Raw genomic sequence first — 22,014 nt, 5'->3', positions numbered from 1 at the left:
CTATTCATTTATTGCGTATGTACTTATGAAAATCGTGAAATGAAAATTATTTCAATATCGGCGATTATGACACTATTCGGAGATGATTTCAACATTTGTATGAAAACCATTCAACTTTAATCAACTTATAATCATCACTATAGTCGCATTATTTCATTCATACTTGACTGACTGTAAGTCAATTTTTTCTGCACACAGGAAACAATTGGTGCAATGTTTTTTTTTTTGCCTGGACATTTGTTGGTGTGTATTTGAGATTTATGTTTCCCATCTCTCGGTCTACAAACAAAACACAATTTGAAAAAAAAAACTAACTGAATAAGATTCGCAAACATACTGAAACAATGCTACCACCACCACCATTACATATCGACGTTGATAAATCATCTGAACGATGGTCGGTGAATTATTGAAGAGAGGTGAGATAAATTCATTTGGATTATCAGCTCAAGTTGGTGATTTAGATTTCCCCCGGTCGTATCTTATTCGCTCATTCACTAAATTGCTTCACATTTTTAATCGTTTATCATACAAACCAACACGGAAAATTCAGCGCATCATCCCAACCCGGTCTTTGAACAATGCATTAAAGGGTTTTATGTTTAGTTTTTTGTTGTTATTGCAAACTATAACTGATAGCAAGTTCTAAGCACTTTTGATTTTCATCTGGATTTATGAGTATTACGATTCGAATGAAAGTTCTTGGATGCAAAAATGTCTTGCTTTACTTCGATAATGCATATTAATATCCATAATCATAAGAGACAGAAATGCCTTAACAGATACAGTGGTTTTTCAATGAATACATTATTTTCAACATGCTAGATTTTGAAAATTGGTGTGAGACATTAAGACAAGGATATTGTTTAACTTTTATAGAATCCATTAAATCGCTTATATTGATTTCGTGACGCATTTTATCAAATGGGGTAGACAAAAAAAAATGTTACCAACCATCTTAACTGATGCCGACAAGTGTGTATATGAGGGCGTTGTGCCCAAAAATCGATATGGCGGCAAAAAAAAAACAACAAAAAACTGCTCAATTTGTCTAGGTAAAACGATTATGTTTGAGTGCTTATCATTAATTTCTGCCAATCGCGTTTGATCGTTGTTGACTTTACGCCGCTTTCCTATTCTGTGCTGTTTGCTATGCCAAACACCGTATAGTCCATAGTCTTGAATTTGTTCACATTATGAATATCACCCAATATTGGGTACTTTTCATTTTTATCATATTTCTCGCCGTCATGCAGTGCGCGCATCGTTCGATTGTTTTTTTTTATCGTCATCGGTGATATATATTCTTTCATATAAACGTTCCGACCGAGTGTTTAGAGAGGTAGAGACACAAACACAGTGTTGTTTTTGTTTGAAAGTCATTTACGTGTTTCATAATGTTCGTCATCAATACTTTGGGACTGTGAGTGTTCGAATCAGGAGGAGAATGTCACTTGAATGCGTGTTGCCATATTGCTAACCGTTGTTGAATAATACGCACAACATTTTCACAATATAAATCAATTTGCTCAATTAACATCAATATTAATAAATTTTATCGACTTTTGTGGTTTTTTCGCCCTTTTTTTTCAATTTTCGAATTTTGCTTCAGAATGGCTCAATACAATGTCCATGACACACTCTTTACTTTTTTCCATGCACACAGTTTTCCGACCACAAAATTGCTGATGGAGGTAATAGTGCTAGGAAATAATTCGTCATTCACATTTGCCTGGCGCAATCACACTACACATCCAATGTTTTTCCAAATTCAATGCGCTACACGTCTTTTTGGAAGCCATAAAATTATTAAAATTAATTAAATTGAACAATAAATTATAACATGCTTTCAATATATTTGTATCATCATAACGAGAAATTGATACTCATCGTCGATCTAAAATAATGCAACACCAAACTGGAATAAAGTGTTTTCCCGGCGTTTCTCACCGAATTGCCCATCGATTCCCGATGAATTTATGTATGCTATATTATGCAACAGTTTATATAGACCCTAATTAAATCAGTACTGGTGTAAATAGTGTCGTACTTCACGTAGGTTAATGGCAGCTTAAATGTGTATCTGTACATTTAATTAGAATTTAATGGGAATATTCTCGATTCGGAGCGATGTTAAAGGGAAAACGACCAAATACGTGAGGTAATAAAGATGGAAAAATAATTTGTCAAATTTTCTTTTTACCACCAAAAATCATGTGCGGAAGTCGATAGAGGATGGAAAATTATTACGTAAAATGAAATGAATTGATTGATCAATTGACGTTAAATGCAAGTACGCCAATATGAATTTTTACATCTGATTTTCAATCCGTTTCCTTCTTATATTATAATACAATTGAATCGTATATTCGTTGTGTAATGTGCTTTGACTCAAGAGGAACCCACGCTACGCACCATACGTGAGTTTTTGAGAGATTTTCAAGTGTAGAAAAGAAAATGTATGTCAAAGGATAATTATACGTTAAACGTGTTTGTGTATTTGCGGAATACGTTCAGTTCGTGGACTAGTTAGAGAAAACTGGTTGTGGCCAGGTTGTTTATATATGAATGGCAGTTATTCCATGGCAATCATTTCGAGTGTATAATTATTTGTGTGCACCTTTTACCTTTTACTTTTCCGCATACCTAAGGAAGGTATTTTGTTTGTTATGCGCCATTTTTCGCACAATATCGTTGCAAATTTCATGCTGAACTACGCATGCAATATCATTTTTTTTTTTCAAAATCAGAGTTTATTTTTTTTTCCTCGCGCCATTCTCTATTTTTTCGAACCGCATTCGCACTTCAGTATCTATGTCGTAAACAAATTCTAAGGCGTGCAATAAAAGAGCTTTATTCTTATAAGCGATAATAAGTGTCATTTTGTTCACCCCATGAACTTCTAGCAAAGAGCCGTTTCCTAATTGAAAATTGTATTGTAGATTTTACACTTTATTTTATTAACCAAAATGAAAATACCGTATACGTGATATACTTTATGGTGATGAACAAAAATTAACAACAACAAAAAAAAACGTTTCAAGGCCATCAGAAAATTATATCCATGCACTTAACGTGTATATTCCATTATCAAGGAATACACAGTGTTCGGTATTTCGAAAGAACAAAGTTAAGAATTTTCGGCTAATCCGTTGGAAATAAAATTTAATTAGCAGCAAAGTGTTGATATTCATTTAACCTTAACTGATTTTCTAACAAGATTAATAGTGTCGAGTGTCGAATGTCGGATGTCAAACATAGACATGGCATTTCGATATTATGTATGTTGAATATGTATATATTTTTGATGCGACAGCATCCACACATACAGTTTTTGCGTTCCTTATTTTGAAGGATATGTATTTCCACATTTTCGAATTTTCAACAAATCGCTAAAGCGTGTGCCATACAATCGTGCACTAACAAAAGCAAATGCAAACACACTCTTACAAAGAGCACAGCAACTTATCAGCGTTTTTGTGATGTTTTACAAGATGTAATTCGAGAGACAGGGAGAGAGAGAGAGATAATTGAAGAAAGAGTTGCAGAGACAAAATGGAATGTCAAAGTGTGTGTGTGAGAGAGAGAGAGAGAAAGCAAAGTGGAAGTACAAACTGGTTTGAAGTGAGCGCCAAGAATATAATGCTTGACAAAATAGCATGAACTCAACCATAACGACTTAGCTCGGGTTGAGTGTGTAAGAGATAGAGAGAGAGAGAAATCATTCTCTTTTCACATAAATGAATGTGCATTACATGGTGTGGAATATACTTGCACGTATAACTCAATTAACTGTGTGAATAAATCTAGCGCGTATAACCAAAAAAGAGACTACGAAAACGAATGAGCGGAAACGTTGTGAATTTTCCATCTCAAAATTATCGTACGATATGGTATGGCAAGAGCAGTAATAATATGCGCACGTCAGCATACACACACATGGAGAGAGGAGGTGGTAGAGAGGAAGAGAATCATATGGTGGCGAAAAGTAGCCAAAATCGTGCCACGTACGGAATTCAAACTCACTAACTCTTGTGAACATATCAAGAAAATGTTCGTCGGAAAATTGTGAAAGTTGAAAGTTTTTGATCATTTCTGTTTCGTACGGTTTACTTGAGTACGATGCCGAAATGTTGGCATTTTGGATTTCGAGTGAATCTTCGCACACACTCCACGTGTTCTATACATATTCTACATCATATATCGTATGAACAACGAAAAATGCAATTATTTTATTTATTATTTTTTCACTTCAATTCGATTACAAAATACGAACAACACAATAATGAATACACACTTTTGTATTGCCAACTGCTGTAAAACTGCAATTAGCCAAAAAAGTTGAGGAGTTAGTTCAAAGTGATTGAGTATGATGAATTTAAAGCTTCTTAATAGCATCACGTTTTATTTCAATGCGAATAATAAATACCGTCAGATGATGTTTACGATGAACGGGTTAAGTAATTGAATAAATTAAATCAAATTGTCTGATTTTATGTATTTAATTGTGCATTGTCTTATCGCGATTGAAATGTATGATGATAGAGCCGCATTCTCAATAAATACATGCCTCATATATTTTGTAGTTATGTATGTTGAACTCCAAAAATGATTCTCGAAGATTTTAGAAAATTGACAAAAATCGGTATATTTGCAACCAACATCATTCGGATTTAATTTCACGAAATAGAAAAGTGAAAAATAAAACATCGATGAAGAAATTTTGAGAATATGTCATAAGATTGGCTCAATAGTCTAGTAGCTTCTGTTGCTATTTTCCTTTTAGCCATTTTGTTTACATTAATATGTATATTTTTTGTTCGTTTCATTTTTGAATCTTTTATGCTATTTTGCCAGTTGTTGTCTTTACGTTTCTTTTTTCCGTTCCATCCATCTATCGCTAGTTTTTTTTTCTTTTTCGTCGAATGTAGCAAACACCATTTAGCTATAATTGGCCATAAAATTTACATAAAAGAGTTATAAAAGGCGAAGAAATGTGAAAGACTCTTGCTTATTCTCTGTCTCGATCTATATCTTAGTATCTATCTGTGTTTTTGTTTTGCTGGCAAAGGCGAAAGAAAAAAAAACACGAAATAAAGGAGCAACAAAGAGGAGAGCCCAAAAGAAGCTACTTATGTGTCGTTAAGTGTATAGTTTTGAAAGCGCAGAGCGAAAGAGACGAAGCAACAACGAAGCTACGGGGGTTGAAAGATGTGGGAACATTCCGATGATATGAAGTGTGCAAATGATAGCGATTTACTATTGAAGAACTCTACGCTGCTTAGAGTTGAGTGGTATTGCCATACAAAACACAGTACGTCACATTACTTTTAATGCATGCAATTTTAACAGTATACCACAAAATCTTTTTTGAACGGAAGTAAAACAGAAAAATAAACGCCGTTTGCGCACACACAAACTCACACACATATGTATACGACATTTCGTTCTGTAACACATTCGATTTAAAGGAAACCATTGTACCGCAGCTGTTATCTGAATGACTGGTGTTTTTTTTTTTGTTGCTCTTTGAATGAAAGTGCCTATACCACTTGTGTCTGTGTGGGAAATCTTAATCATTGATCTAAACTTAAAAGCGACGGTATTCGATACAAAAATTCTACCCATAAGTTGAGAAAAAAAAATGTGTGTGCCATATTGTTTATACTTTGCCACAATGATAAATCATATATAATCAAAAGTAAAACTCAAACGCTACCGTTTCTAAGTTTCATTGAGATTATCATCAAAAAAATACACACACAGAGATATCGTTTACCTCACGCCGTTCAACTACAAAAGAGAATGCGAATTTCCTCTTTTTCTGTCCCTTTATGTATGGTTACTAATGGAATTTATTCAAAACAAACGCAAAATCGAATTCCTATTAAGATTTCGATTGTCGATACACTTTTTCCGTGGTTGAGCAAAACGAAAGCTTTCAATAAGTTAAACGAGGTTATTGGGAGCAAACAAAAAGTTCTAATCTTATTTATTTTTTTTTCGAGTTGCTTTAAAACGCATTTTTCGATGGTACGATGTCGTTGCGTACAATCCACATGTGATGGCGAAAATGAGTGAGTGCGTGCGTGTATTTGATGGTGGAAAAATTCATGAAGAGATAAATTTAATAAAGTTTATCTTCCGTACCGCATAAACATGAAATGTTTGAATTAGCTTCATTTTCTTTTGTTCAAATTACCATACATTGTTTTCACAAATCCAATTTATATGTGTACCATTGTTATGCGCACGATTTTTGATTCGAGCAAATAGGTAATGGGTTGTGGCATATCATGTGATTATTATTTTTTTTTTTGATGGAATTCAGACATTCAAGTAGCAACGGCATTCGAATATTTTATTTTTGTTGGGGGCCCCTTTTTATCTCTTTTCGACACTATTGTTAAATGAAACGATCTCTTTCTGTTCCGATGAATGTTCCGTATGCGTACATATGTGTGTAAATTTGCCTCAAACTATTTTTGAGTTTGAAAAAGTACTTTATAGTCTTCAAAATGGAAATGGATAAGTGCCACATTGGTTCAATTGGAAAATGTGAAAGTGAAGAAAAACATACTGAATGAAAAGAAAACCTCAAAAAAATGAGAGAAAAAAATCCATGCAACGGGCAAAAATAAGAAAGAAAAAACCATGCGCGCGTATAAACACACACTGAAACCCAGAGAGAGAGAGAAATGGAGTGAGAATGGGTTAGCCGAAATACATTACGGAAAATCTATGAGCAAAGATCTATGAGACATATTGCTGTAGACTGTTAGTATGAGTTAAACGTGAATATCGAGGCGCATATAGGAGGCAGCGAGGCAAATGCACCCGCACACATACACATATGAAGAACCGAAAGAAGATGTGAGTTGAAGTGTTCGTGCATATAGCGGAAAATTCGATTAACGAAAATATGGCACAATGCACTTAGATTTGCGTGTTTTTTAATGTTCAATCGCACATACCGACAACGAGCGCTTACACTCGTTTGCGCATCGTATAGCTTAGCTATTGCATTTTTCAACTGTATGCCACAACATTTTCCATAGATTTATGCACATCCAACACCAAAACTTGTTTGTTTTGCAGTTCTCATTTCTATTCCGTGTGTGTTTGTGTGTGCTCACCGTGCTCTTTTGCCATCGTCTTTTTCCGCATATATTTTTTTTTCTGTTGCACAAACTTATTCTCGCTCTTTCCCATTCCCAATACAAACACAAACGACTTCCAAAATAAGATGAATGAGTTAAAATAGAAAAATATAATCATTTGAATGTGTTTGCTTGCATGTATACACTGTATGTTGGTGCACCGCGCGTCTTTTATTTATATATATATATATTTCGCATTCTTAGCCGTGGACTTTTTCTCGACAACAATCTTGCTGCCCCTTTTCTCTTCCTTTTGCTTTGTGTATTGCTTTTAAACTTCTCCATTTATTGCATCAAAAAGTAAAATTGCATCGATTTAGAGAGATGGCACTGCATTGGCATTCGCAAATGCATCAAACACAAAGCATTCGAATTTTGCAACTAAGAAAGAAATATTTACCCGAATTTCTGCTTTCACATAAAATTAACACACAGTCTCTCTCATTCTCTTTCTCTGGGTGGGTGGATGTGTGTGAGAGAGAAAATACTCTAGAAATGTGAAACAATGATAAAATTTTGCCATGAACAATGTTCACGAACGTTTCGAATGCAATGAAAAATATATTAGGTACTGTGGAGTGTGAAAAGAGATGCAGTGGATGGAGAAAAGCACGAACGATCGTTTAAACGAAAACAAATATCCTGCAACGAGTGTAGTTGACGGTTAATATTTTAATTTCGAAGTTCAGTTGTCTGTGCGTTGATTAATATCCAAGATTGTTGGCATTTTTTTTTTCTTCTTCTCTTCATCGCACTCGTCTCTCTGCTCGCTTTGTTTTGTTTTATTTGGTTTGGTATTGTCTGTTTTGCCAACCACTCACTTCAATTTGTCAATCAATTCACAGCCACAGCACATTCAATAAACTATCGACACTAATTCCTTTTATTGGTGCGCTCGTTTCGTTTCGATTTTTTTGTTTTTGCTCTTCATCGTTCTCTTTCGGAAAATTAATTGATGCTCATGCGAATTCATGATGGCTTATGGATCTTCACATTTTGCCCGCATATAAATGGGTAAATGTTGCATGTGAATCTCAAATGTGGATTGATGCAGTACACCAGCTAGCAGCACTAGAGCTAAATGAATTGTCTAAGTAAAACCAATTAACAAAATTGGTTTTTTCCAAATTCATAAATTTTGTTTAAGCTACATGTTAGTTTTTTCGGTTGTTACATTTGTTGTATACGAGTTGAAAATCGCAATTTGGTCCACCGACGTGCCATCGATGGACGGCATCAGCAGCAGAAAAAAATAACAAAAACATCAGCAAGCATTCGGTCGGGGAAAAATCCAGCGATGCATAGCGCCACTGCCATTCTTTGAATTTTTACATCCAGATTAGACATGAATATTTATTTAACAAACGGCACAAGAATTACAGCATACCATTACAATGTTGCTCTTCACTCTTTCACTTTAACACATTCTGCATAAGAGCGTGTAGCATCCAGAGATGAGCGAAGTGAAAAAAGAAGAAGAAAAAAAACGAATCGATGTGATCGGCAAACAGACGAAGGATACACATGGAGGAGAGAGGAGAGAGGAGAGAGAGAGCGAAATGAAAACCCTTTGTACATGTTACATGCGGTTGGGTGGAACAATTTTCACCGAAAATGCGCATATAAATATAAACACACTACTATTGGAAAATGCATTATACACGAAGGTAAATACGGTTTAAATGGCATTTTCGATAAGGTGTTTACATTGCTGCAGAGGCATCAGCCGTGTTATGTACACATCGAACAGCCGAACTTGATCTACAGGAATCCCATATGCATGCGCTTCTTCGGTATATGGACACTCGCTCAAATGTCGGACTATTTGTTTGAATTTTCAACTTCAATTTAATATTTAACATTTTTGATTTCATGAAAAAATATCACTTTATACATAATTCGATGCAGAATTTAATTGTGCTTCATTTCACGTTTCTCAAAAGATAGTAATTTCCAAAAATGTATTATTTTTTTCCATTTTTTCGTCATAACATCGAAAATTCCAAATGTCGGATATTCGTCGTCCAATTCTCGGCTTCCTAATCTCGACATATTTCATGCATTTTCACTACGAAACTTGTAAACTTTAAGTTTTGACAGCCCATGAACGCACTATTTACATTGAGGTAAACAATACAAAATATTGGAGTTAAAATTATTAGATTGATATATTTTTGCTCCATATTTTATTTTACTTATTTTTCTATAGTAAAGTGGCAAAAATATTTAAAAATATTACGTTATTTCACTGATCTAGAATATTTTTGGTTTGAATTTCACAATGATCCAAATACGACTTTAACTGTCACATCTGTCAAATCCAAAGTGTTTCACTTGAAACTTCGGTGCTTTATGTGTCGGCAATTGGACGATTTATTCCGGAATAATATTACAGTGAAAAATGAAAAATAAATATAATTGTTTTTCTTTATATTTTCAAAATTTCTGTTCAATAATTAAATTAAACTATCTACAATTCGCCGATATAATTTTTTTTCCAAACTAGTTATTTTTTCATATAAAAAAACGCATTTTACCGGCTTGTCTCAAAATGACATAGTTTAACTTTTGACGTGAAAAAGTGATAAAAATGCCGAATTTTTTTTGAACGTATTTTGTGAAAGCAATAATAGATTTTTGATTAAAATTTGGATTATAATAAAGAGATTTGATATTGATCTTTCATAATTTACTTTTAAAAATGCAATTCGAATGAATTTTCAATTTTTAATTTCAATTCACCTCTCGGTATTCCGACATTTGGTCGTGTGTCGACATTTGGCAATCTACTGTACTGTTTCGAAATATTTATTATCATAAATTTTTTTTTTATTTCTCCACATCGCACACACACTTCACGGAATAATTTTTGCACCGTTTCGTTAAATGAAAGCGTTAACACCGCAAGTGTTGGCTACGCGCGCTCTACGTAAATAAATTTAAATTTTGTATCCGTATCGAAGGAGATAGCAGAAACCACCGCTAAAATGCATTTTCAACTCATTGAAGTATGTAATACCAATGTCAACCAATTGTTCGATGTGTTTGGCGATATTGGCGTTAAACTGATCTGGAAGCAAAAATTCATTACGGAAATACGATTGGAATTGGAACGAATACTGATAGACGGAACACCGAAAAATAACATTATTCATTGCAGAAATATATTTCGCGACATGATCACATTCACTTTTAATCAAATGATAAATATAGGGACAGATTGGTGAACACAAACACACAGAGAGATATATTGGTAGGTGAAGTGTGTGTAAGATGTCTTATTTCAATTCGAGTGGTTTGGTTGTAATGTTACGCAACGTTTCTCGGAATCGTTTTAATTCAGTTTGTGAGAAAATGAAATGTTACATGAATATGCAATTAATTTGCCAAAGTGAAATCCACCGTATCCGAGATAATTTCCGTGGATTCACTTTTGATAATATCGCCTTGAAACCTTAAAACACATACATACAATTTTATGGGCGCACAATGAATGAATGTAAAATAAATTTTCGGTGATTCGTAAATGTTATTCTGGCGGAAGTTAGGTGAAAGTCGAATTGCTTGCCGATTACAATGCTACAGAAAGTACAAGCCAATATAATCAGAAATTAGTTGACAAAAACTTCAAAACGTGAAAATTGTTTCATTCAGTGCAAAACCAAAAATCGTGCCGTGCCGTCTGTTAGTGAGGAATTGCTCTATTACATACATAACAGATAAGAAGAAAAAACCCATATAAGAATTGGAATTCTACGCTCAAATGTCTATAGATTGTCACCGCAAATTTCGTTCTGCGTGAAAATGGTGCGCTCACCCGTCATTTGCAAACTTACATACTCGGAGTATATAATATATATATGTGTGTGTGAAGTGATGCCTTAGTGTTTACGATATTGTTTTGAAGAGAGCAAAGTAAGAAGCATCTTTTGTTATTCGTGAAGCTCGTTAAGTGAATTAAATTACATGCATCCATGTATATTTGGATTTATTTTTCAAGTATCATATGTTCGGTGAATCGGTACTTTTTCAACAGCAAGAAAACGCTTCATGTTCATATTGTTCGATATAGGTATTTTATGAACAATGTTTAGAATTCTCAACACAGTGGGTTTCATTGAAATTTAACGGTAACAACGTGTCTTTATTTTTGTATTTTGTTTTTGAAATTTGAATTTCCGCATTCAAAACGCTCTTCAGTATTCTTCAGTTTACCGAATGGATTTTTGTGGAATAATTTTTAAACCATATTTATTTAAATACGGCAAACAAAATAGAATAATAGAACAAAATGTTGATACGCTCCACTTGAACTTGAAGAAATGCCAACCAATATAGAATAAAAGACGATTTTAATTGAAAGCAAAAAACGATGAGATATTTTAAGAATTCCCCCCTGAATCCATTCAATAGATTTCCTCTCTCTGCTCCTCTTCATTATCCTGTTTAAGATGAATACACTTCGTCGAATCAAGTGCCACAATTCCATGGTTTTTATCTGTTTTTTTTTCTTGTTGTGTTGTTCTTTTTTTTATCATTTGGTGTGAAATTTAATAGCCAATAAATAAAAAAAAAATTGTGCATTTTATGAACCTGATTGTGTGTGAGACTTTTTATTGAATGTACATATTGTGTGCTCAATTATGGTCGCGACACGTTTTATTCAAATTTTATTGCTGTATCGACTTTAACAGCGATTTGACGATTTTTTTTTCTTCTTCATATTCTTCTTTCATAGATATTTCTTCATGAGAAAGCGAGTGGTTTTAGTTACCCGGGGTAACTTATCTCCGATATTCGAAAATGAATAAAAGGTCAATCATAAACAAAATGCTTTTCATTCTTACTATTTCTATAGTGCATGCGGTGCCCCGCCGCTGGGTGTGTCATAATATTTATATATCGAAGAAAAAAAAAAAAGCTCAATAACTGAATACTAAATATGGTGCTAGCTGCAAGAGATAAAAAGGAACGAAAAAAATCAACTGAATTGTAAAATTTCCGTTTTTATGACAGCAGTTTCGGATAAAAGAATTAACGTGTATTTGAATGAGGGTAGATTTTGTTTTGATGTTTTGAACATTTGTGATGAGAAGTTTGCTTCGGTATTACTTTTCAATTTGCCAGCCATTTGATAAACGTAAATTTTTGCCGTTGAAAGGAGAATAGAACGATTTTATTATGGACACATCAAAGCTGACACATACACCATTTTCTACTTTGAAATTATATACGAGCAGACAGACACGGCCACATTTTTAAGCTTCCACGGCAAATGGATCTCAATTGTAAATGTGTGGGTGGGTATGTGCAATATTTTTTAAATTATTTTCAAATTGGTACGAATCGTGCTCAATTGAAATGCGACGTTTTACAACGAATTCACATTATAAAATCGAGTTGAACATGAGTAAAGTGAGATAGATAAATCTACAATAATCATTGGTAAAAGTGTCAATGACTGAAATGAACTAACAGCTATAAAATTTACATTTCAACTGACAGAAATGTTTAACAATCCGCAAAAGTGTTAAATATTACTGTGTATTTATATATTTAATGTATCTTAAATACAAAATGACATAAAATGCTTTAAAATATTTTCGTTGCACTTAGATAAGGATTGCACTTATTGTCGTTTCATTGGACTCACTCGAATCATTACACCGGATTGCAGATACCTAAATCATCGTATTAAGAGTAAAACCAATTAAATGTGAATTGTCATTTGATAGTTTAATTTCATCCGTCAAAACAATCAACGATAAAATTCATCTCAGTTTGTCCATTTTCATCGCCACTGTAGTGTGAATATCCTTAGATTCAGGTGCATGGAAACATCAATGGAACGATATTTGAAAAAAACACATACAGACATCATATATATCATCTCAATGTCTTCTTCTTCGTCAGCTGTGTGAAATACTTCGTTGTACTTATCATTTGGAGATCACTATCTTTGGTGAGTGCATAAACTACGGCACTAAATTTTACACACAATAAAATTGCTCATGCAAGACTGTGTGATAATCGGTTTAATTGCCGACATTTGCATAAATTTAAATATATGATAATCTTGTGAAATCTTTTCATGTCCAATTTATCATGTGTGTTTGTACGTTTTCGGAACACACACGCAGAGAGAGAGAGAGAGAGAGATCTTCACTGAATAGAGAAGATGAATTTCACTTTCTCCAATTTCTAACCGTATCGCATTCGGCAGTTACTACATAATGAATAATGGTTCTAGTAACGATTACTATGTGAGCTTTTGAAACTCTGTGATGAAAGATGACGATATTACATTTACACGAGGAAAAGTATTGTAATGCATTTTGCCGAAATGTTGTGTTTTTCGGTGTATTGCTAATGTATATTTTTCATTCCTGTTATTTCATGTAATGTACACGAATCTTTTCTCATGTTTATGATTATGCCAATTGATTGAACATTTATATTAGTAAAGCGATTGTTTCTGTATGACTTAATGGCATCAGTGCTGAAAAGTTTGAATAACGAATGTAATTTAGTTTGTTTTGAAACCGAAATCAGTGACCCAAACACACACACACATCGTGAACGATAATGCCTGAAACTATTGTACTCGGTGAGTATTTATATTTTATATCACAAAATGTGTGCATTGGGCCCGAATGTTGGAACGCCTGTGAAGGAAGGAATTTGTGCCGGCATTTCGTGAGCTTGAGTCAGTTGTTGGCGTAGCACGGTAACGGTAATGGTATTTGTATTACGGATGCAGATGTTGGCAATGGAAATTTCAAAAAAAATATCTAAATACACGTGGCAATCTTTTTCCCTTTCATTTCTCTCGTTTTTCCTAGTCTCAAACAACATTGTGATACATGTTATTTTCTGTAGCCACAGGTGCGTTCAACGCGCAAAATATTCCAAAACTTTTTACTTTGCATTAAATTCAGATCGTTTGGTAATTTTCTGCAATGTGTGTGTGCGTGCAAGAAATTACGTTATACTCATTCCATTTGCATCAGATATGACTGCCATCAGTCAGCCCATCACACCGACACAGACACACACATTCGAATACAGTTTCTCTCTTTTGCACAATATTTTCCGGATTTGCGCTCACATACACACACACACCAATCAATAATCATTTCTAGCCATCCAGCTAAGTTGTTTGCTCATTTCCATTGATTTTTGTTTTTGTCATTGTTTATTCATTATTAAAGCACAGCGTGTCTATATGTTGTATTTTCTGTTTTGGTTTTTGTGGTTTGGCCGCTTGAACAAAAAAAAAACACATTAAGTGACAGGTAACATTTTTGTATGGAATAATCGAAGTGCTGCTTTTAGCAATGTATACGGATAATTCTTGGCAGAGTATAGAAAAGATCGAAAGGAAAAACCTAGTTTAAATGAGTCCGGAACGAGTGCACACACTAAACTTTTTTTTTTTGGGGGATGGAACCGAAAAATAACGTTTTCAATAAAATCATACACCATGGCTAGCTTTAACGCGACCACAAAGTGAAATTTATCAATATTATCGGTTTGAATTTGCTTTTGCGTATATATTTTTCATTTTTAAGTACAATTTGAAAATGACTGAAACATGCACGGGATAGATATGATATATATGCATTATCTACGTATCCTCATTTTTTCTCACTGTCTCTGACACCACAGTGCAGAAACAATTTCATGTGATGTATTTCTCTCTCTTAAGCTCTTCATACCATTTTGGTCTCGCTCTCTCACTAACATTCGCAATACAAAAATGATCAATTATTCAATTGATCCTAATGCATTGTTCGCTGTGCAATGAAATAAAACCAAAAAACTGCTGCACATCATATTGCAACCATGAAGCTTTAGTAATTTTAAACTGCTGTTCAAATGTTCATATGTGGCTAAATGCTTGCAATCTTTATGTTCAATTTTTGTGCATTCTCGAGAGAGCTCTGGGTTCCTCAATCATTGGCCATTTCAAATTCATGCATTTGAATTCAATGGTAAGCTTATTAATTTAGAAGGATATCGTCGTCTCCGAAATTCCGTAATTACTTTTTTGGACTAATGTGTCATTTTCTCAACGCAATCATTTTGCCAATGCTGTATATTCAATTCTAGTATTTATGTATGCATATGTATCTCGATATGTACATATAACAATTTGAAATTGAAATAAATAGCTATGTATACATAATGCAAAAATATCGATGGCTTTCTTAATGATGCTTGTGTACCATTGTTGAATGGCTAATGAAATCTTTTTGTTTGGATATGGTACATCATTAGCGGCAATGTCGACGGTCCGTTCACTCTTGCATTCACTTTGTTATTAGATTCGGCATGAATGTATCATAGAAAATTCGCACATAATTACCGTTCGCAAATGAGTTAACTCTACAGCCAATTTATTCCCGGAAATGGCATTTGGATAACTGTCATTAGCAGTCAAATCAAGGATGTACCAATGCAACAAAAACTATATATATCTGTTCATATATGCTTGTTCGATTTTATATTGTACGACACGCGTGCGCGCCCACCACAAATACCATTTCTATCTATTGCCATTGAAATTAGATAATTTAGTTTTGTTACGCTAACTACGCCGTTATGTATTTGTGAATTTAACGGTGATTTGGAATACTAACACATATCCGAATATTTTCAGCACAACGCTTAACACTCATTTCAAACTGCCAGAGATATGTCATCATTTCACCGAATTCAAATTAATGGTTAATAAAGTGACTAAATTTCAAAATTAATCGAAACGCTTTTTAATTCAAACGATATTTCTAATTATTGAACAAATCGAATGTGAAGTCGCCTATTGAAATGTCTTGAGCTGCAGTTAAAATGATATCAGAGGACACATCTCTCTCATCAATGATTTGAATATAACGTGTACATATTTGAATTCAAACAATATTGTATGAATACAACATTCAATTTTGTTCTATGACATGGTTGACATCACGTTTTAGATGAATTGATTGAACATCACTACTCGAATCCCATGTGTTTTGACATTTAATTTTTCGCCATTCGAACAGTTGAAAAGCGAATTTCAAAAGCCAATCGATTCAAAGGAACTGAAGACACTTTGATTGTATCCAATCCCCCGGAACGAACAAGGACTGTAAACCATTTCGTCAAGCTAACAAAACGAACCAGTTTTCACTAAATCTTGGGTCATACATTGTGATGGCGTTACGCTTTTGTATCCAACAAAATTTTCGATAATTTGCATTCTTCATTGAATGCATGCACCATACTCATCACGGATCCACTCTTCTGCTAAATAGCTCAAAGCCATTGTCAGTTTTAATGTGGAAAGAACGAATAGGCATATGATGCATATATCAGCACAAAACCTATTGAATAATGTCAAATTATCTGACAAATTAGGCTCCGAAAATCTAAATTACACAAAATGGCTTACCGACATAACTTTCCATCAACCCTCTGTGGATGAAGTCATCGACGAAGCAATTCTTGTGCAATCACTTGACTTTGTTTCCACTATATGCGTTTGTGTATCGAATACGCACTATCATCCATAAACCATTCCGACCCAGTTTATTAGCTAGTGTGTATTAGCGCATTATCAAAATGACGAAATTGTAACAAGCTTCATCAGATAATCGGATGAATTTCAGTAAAATTCAAGTCAACGAAAACCGCCTCAGTGAATTCCACACTAACTTATATATAGTTTTAATATACGGCAAACGATCCATAAATTAAATCATTAGCCGATATGTCGGTGTTTAGTATCGCTTACCATTCACACCCGACTACTGATCGTCGGCAATTTTGTTTCACGCCGACAATGTTTGTTTACCCGTACTGGTTTTCCCAAATGAAACCACCATTATTACACCATTTATATTAACATATGGGCAACCGTTTAACCAAAAGAAACTATTTAAATGTGATTTGTCTCGTATAAAACACTAGAGGTTATCGTCAACTTTAATTTTAGATGGCTTTATGTTCAAAATTAACCGGCTGACTAGATGTGAACATTTATATGTTTATCCACTATGATTCGTATCAATTCGGTTATATTTGACTGACTTTTTTGCACACAGGCATTTAGGTGTTGACAACCCTTCGGAGGTTGCGCCAACAACTATGCACACAGGTATTTTTAACTAAAAAGTAATACTTTTATAATAAAATAATGAAAATAACAAAAACAAAATAATATTCTATATAGTAATAACTTACTTGTAGAGTGGTTTGCCAGCACTTTCTCTGAACCATAATACCATGTATACTCGATCGTCTCTCACTTCTGGTTCAATATCACATGGTAACGATGTACTTCGGCCGAGTACTGCTTCAACTGTAACAGTCGACACTGCAAATGAAATATAAAAACAAATCGCGTTGTTTTATTTGGTTTGTTTAACAAATTGGCAATAAATTGAAACAAATGTTGTATGGTCATTGAAACATTTTCAAATTTCTACATATTTTAAAATAAAATCCATTATTCATTTATCCAAAATCTCTATGGAGAAAAGAGCAATATTTGTCTAATTAGTGTCGCAATACTATTAACAAAATTTTAATCCCAAATAAACTGATTCGATGATCGACGAAATTCCATAATCGATGAATATGTTTTCGAAATGTCACGAAATAAATGTTTAATGTCATTTGAAATTGGGCAAACAATGAGATATTGGCAGATTTTCAAATGTATTGCGATTGGGATGGCCCAAATGGGATTATATATTATATGGATATTTGATCACACATCAGTAACGCATATTCACAAGCACACTGCACCGACAATCAATTTATTCAATTTTCGATGAAATCACAATGGTACATTGATAACAAAATGTTTGGTCTTTTTAAGCCGGGCGCGGATGCAAGTACATGCACTGTTACACATTTATATTTTGACTATACGGCGATGATAAAATGCAATCAGTTGAGAATCGATTATTTTTGTCCAATAATAATATGGCAATCAATGCCATTCTCTTCAGTTTTTCCATCTCTCATCCACATTTTGACTCGTTTTTTTTTTTCAATGTGCATGAGTCGTAACAATATCAATACTTTCTTTCGCCAACACTGCTTTCTGATTGACACTGTCACGGTGTTGATTGTTTGACATTTATGGCACCCTAGTGCAAGATTTTTGACTCATTGCTCAATTTTCAGTCGATAATATTAGGAAAACCAATTTAAAAATAAAACTGATCGAAATTAATTGATTATTAATAGTTCAGTGAAATAGTCCAATCGATTATTAGACAAATTAACGTGATTTTAATCATTTTTACGGTATATTCACTGAAGTTGATCGAAATTATATACAACTCAATCAGTTTATTATCAGGTGTTATTCAAAAACGAACCATAAATTTTCATTCGGCCACCAAAATGTTCGATCATTGCATTTTTACGAATTTAAGAGAAACAAAACTTTATACTTTTTATGCCATTTTTCTCATTTTTTGTTTCCGATTTCCTAATTTAGCAGGGATTTTTTGAGCAAATCCGTTTGTACTCAATTACCAATTTTTTAGTGTGACCCTCAATGATTTTCACCAAAAGTGCACAATTTTTTTAAAATTCCAAGATTTTTATCATTCAATCAAGTTTATTTTTCACAAGGGCACCTGATGACGATGTACCAGAGCCCGTGAACTGATGGAAATATTTTTATATCATCGAGAATTGCATTGCAATTGATTTTTCCACGGGTTTTTAAAATTACATTTGAAATATTTCAATTACAGTAAAAAAACGGCATGTAAATTTTTCGAAATAACAATATTATTTGTGCTTTCATGATTTTAAATGATAAATCCATTGGTATGTGTGAAGGTTATATGTAATTATCATGTTCTGTTGATTGTGTGGAAGTGCCGGTGTGAAAACATTGTACCAAACAATGATTTATTTTTCTCACCGATGGGGATCATTGATTTTTCATAGGTTCTACTTTTTTTTATCTTTTCACTTTTTTCTTTAGAAAAAAAAAATAAAGCGAAACAAATTTGATGCATAAAACGAAAGAAGATTACATTGTAAAAGTATCGAGCACAAGTACCGAAGAGAAGGGAGAAAAACATGCCCAAAAAATTAAGACGTCCTGACGATTAACTTCATTTTATACTCTTCAACAAAAAGAAATAAAACGAAATCATGACGCTTATAAAATTATATTGCTGAAATAAATCCAAAGTTTGTTTGTTTTCTTTCCCGCTTTCGCTTGTCCCTTCACATGTTTTCGCATTTTTTCTTGTATATTTTCTAATGTTATTGTTGATGTTTTTCATTCGTTATTTATTCCAACCCAAATAATATTATGTGCACACGGTTCTCACTCTCTTATTTTGGGTGTGCAGTACACACGCATCATCATCATCATCTTATGTTTTCGATTTTGTTGTTATTGTTATTGCTCCTTGTTGCTTTGCTCGTCATCTGTTACATGCAAGTTTTTTAAGACCTTAGTCATGAAGAAGCAAACGACATCAAAAAAACTTATTGCATTATCCGTAACCACAGCATAAAATTGTGTACATTTATACACCTTTTATAATATAGGCTCTTCGTAACATCTAATAAATTTGGTTTTCACCTGCGCATCGAATGACATCAATTACATGTTTTATGTTGAACATTTTTCATACAAGCAAGTACAAGTTTTTCTCTTATGGAATTCGTTCACTTAAAGAAAGCGAGAGCTAACGAACCCATTTTACATAATGATTATGATGATGATGATTTTCCATGCATATATAGAAAGTTAGCAAATCAGAGAAAAAGAAACAAAATACTCACTTAAATAGTGCTTAGCTTATACTATAGGAATGAGATTTGCAAATAAAATGACCAAGACTTCAATCCAACAATCCAAAATTTATATGAAAATATTGTTAACCTTGAATGACTCAACGCAGCACACACCCCATTTTAGCAAAGTCATAGTTTGAAACAAATTACAATTGCATAAAGTTAAGTTTATTAAACTAAGATGTTCTGTTTAACCATGTGTCCAAATTTATTTATTTTTTTCACATTTTCTTTTTACAACAAAGCTCTTTTCCCTTAATCTTCAATTGTTTTTTCTTTCGCCAACCGAAAACTTGTTCATCAGTTGCATTTGTGTTTAATAAACAGCTGGACAACAACAACGACATAAGCTCACAATATAATGTACTCGTCAAAATGATGTGTTTTCTGCTTTGTTGCGAAACAAAATATGTGGCGCATCAGCAACATCAAATCTCATAAAGCAGTATCGCTGATAAGCGGTCATTTATGTGCTTCAAAACGGCCACTTATGCATTTGATGGACCATTTTCGAATCCATCGACTTCATCGTCAATACCGTTGTTTGAATCTTCATGTGCGTTTTATTTCACTGCTTATAAAGACGTTCCTGGCATGTGTGTGTGCTTGTTTATTCAATGCTTGTGAAAATATGTGTTGATGCTCATATTATGCTATACGGAAATTCTTCCTATATCAGATGTTTAAGTATGTGGATAATATACATGTGGTGCAAGAAAAAAAATATACTCATCGCACACACACACACACGATGGATTGATTCTCTTCAACTTTTCCAACAGGATGTCGGTGGCATGAAAGAGAATATTAACACTGAACACTTCAACTTTATCCTATTTGAATAAGAAACATGAAATTCAAATTGCCACTATATTCTATATTGTGTCATGTGCATGTCCAAAGTGAGCAACATGTATTCAAGGAAATCGTAAGTTTAAACCGTGTGTGTGTGTGTGTGTTGTATAAGTTTTATGGTCGAAAGTAAAAACGTATAATCACACACTCATATTCAAGCGATAACTTTAACTATGCGGCTGATTTATTTGCTATTCGAGGTCGTTTACTAACTTGTCACATGTTCGATTCACAAACATTTTCGCAACGACGGTTTTTGGAAGCAAAATGCCGTTGAAGCGCCATGAAAACACAATGAAAGCAAACCGTAAACAAACCGATAGAGAAAAAAAAATATGTCAGCATAAAACATTCATATCGGAAAGATAGGCAAATTCGATTGTGTTCATGTGATAAATTGTAGAGGCGAGCTGCTTTCAAACCACTCGAATACACACATTATTGATATAGCCATTTTCAATGTACACAGTGTGTTCGAAGTCGCCTCGTTCGCATTTTTATTTTTAATACATTTTTATGCCAGATATTATTATGTATGTATGCATTTTACTTTTGCCTATTAATTTTATGAATCACAGTTTTTATTACGAACGAGTTAAAATAGTAAAGTTTCTCAAAAAGATCGTGCATTATTATTACTCATTCCTTTTTTACCTCATTGAGGTGAATATACATGAGAAAGACATCGGAAGTCATTCAGTAAATTGTTTATGACCTCTAGAAGAAGAAGAAAAAAAACATGTAGAGAGAAACCAACAACCACACGACAGCAATGACGATGAATAGTACTTTCGGTTTTTATAGCTAAACAACTCGTGTTTTTCGAGTAAGTTGTTTTCAAAACTAAAATCCTTCTTTCGTTCCCTCTCGTTTTGATGAACCGCACTTTTATTTCGTTCGCATATATTTTGCGGTCTATTTGACGTGTTTTAGTATTCGTGTGGAATAGCGGCACTTTATGTGCTCATTTTTCTATTTACATTTCATTTGAAATGCGTACAATCAAGTGAAGTTTGCCGTAAACGCACACAAACTCTTTTTCTACTTCTTTTTTTTTTCTTCCTCTTATTTATTCATTCATTCTCCATTCTCTATTACTATGAATGACTTCTCTGAATTATTTTAAGTTGAATTTTCTCTTATCTAGTATCTATATGCACACACACATAGCCGCACA

General features: G+C 33.6%; 1 protein-coding gene across 3 annotated transcripts in view; it reads right to left on the bottom strand.

The window, feature by feature from the left end:
* Nucleotides 1–22,014, bottom strand: part of LOC116348143 — a 408,212-nt gene that overhangs the window by 92,302 nt on the left and 293,896 nt on the right. For all 3 annotated transcript variants that reach the window (XM_031779139.1, XM_031779069.1, XM_031779222.1), the window contains one exon: nucleotides 17,388–17,520. In XM_031779139.1, the coding sequence (XP_031634999.1) occupies nucleotides 17,388–17,520 (133 nt within the window). The remainder of the gene's footprint in view (nucleotides 1–17,387; nucleotides 17,521–22,014) is intronic.

This window comes from Contarinia nasturtii, unplaced genomic scaffold, assembly GCF_009176525.2.
Source record: "Contarinia nasturtii isolate CC-2019 unplaced genomic scaffold, AAFC_CNas_1.1 Cnas_scaffold_78, whole genome shotgun sequence".
Classification (NCBI taxonomy): Eukaryota; Metazoa; Arthropoda; class Insecta; order Diptera; family Cecidomyiidae; genus Contarinia; species Contarinia nasturtii.
The sequence above is the reverse complement of the archived record's forward strand: the minus strand, read 5'-3'. Positions and strand labels throughout refer to the sequence as shown.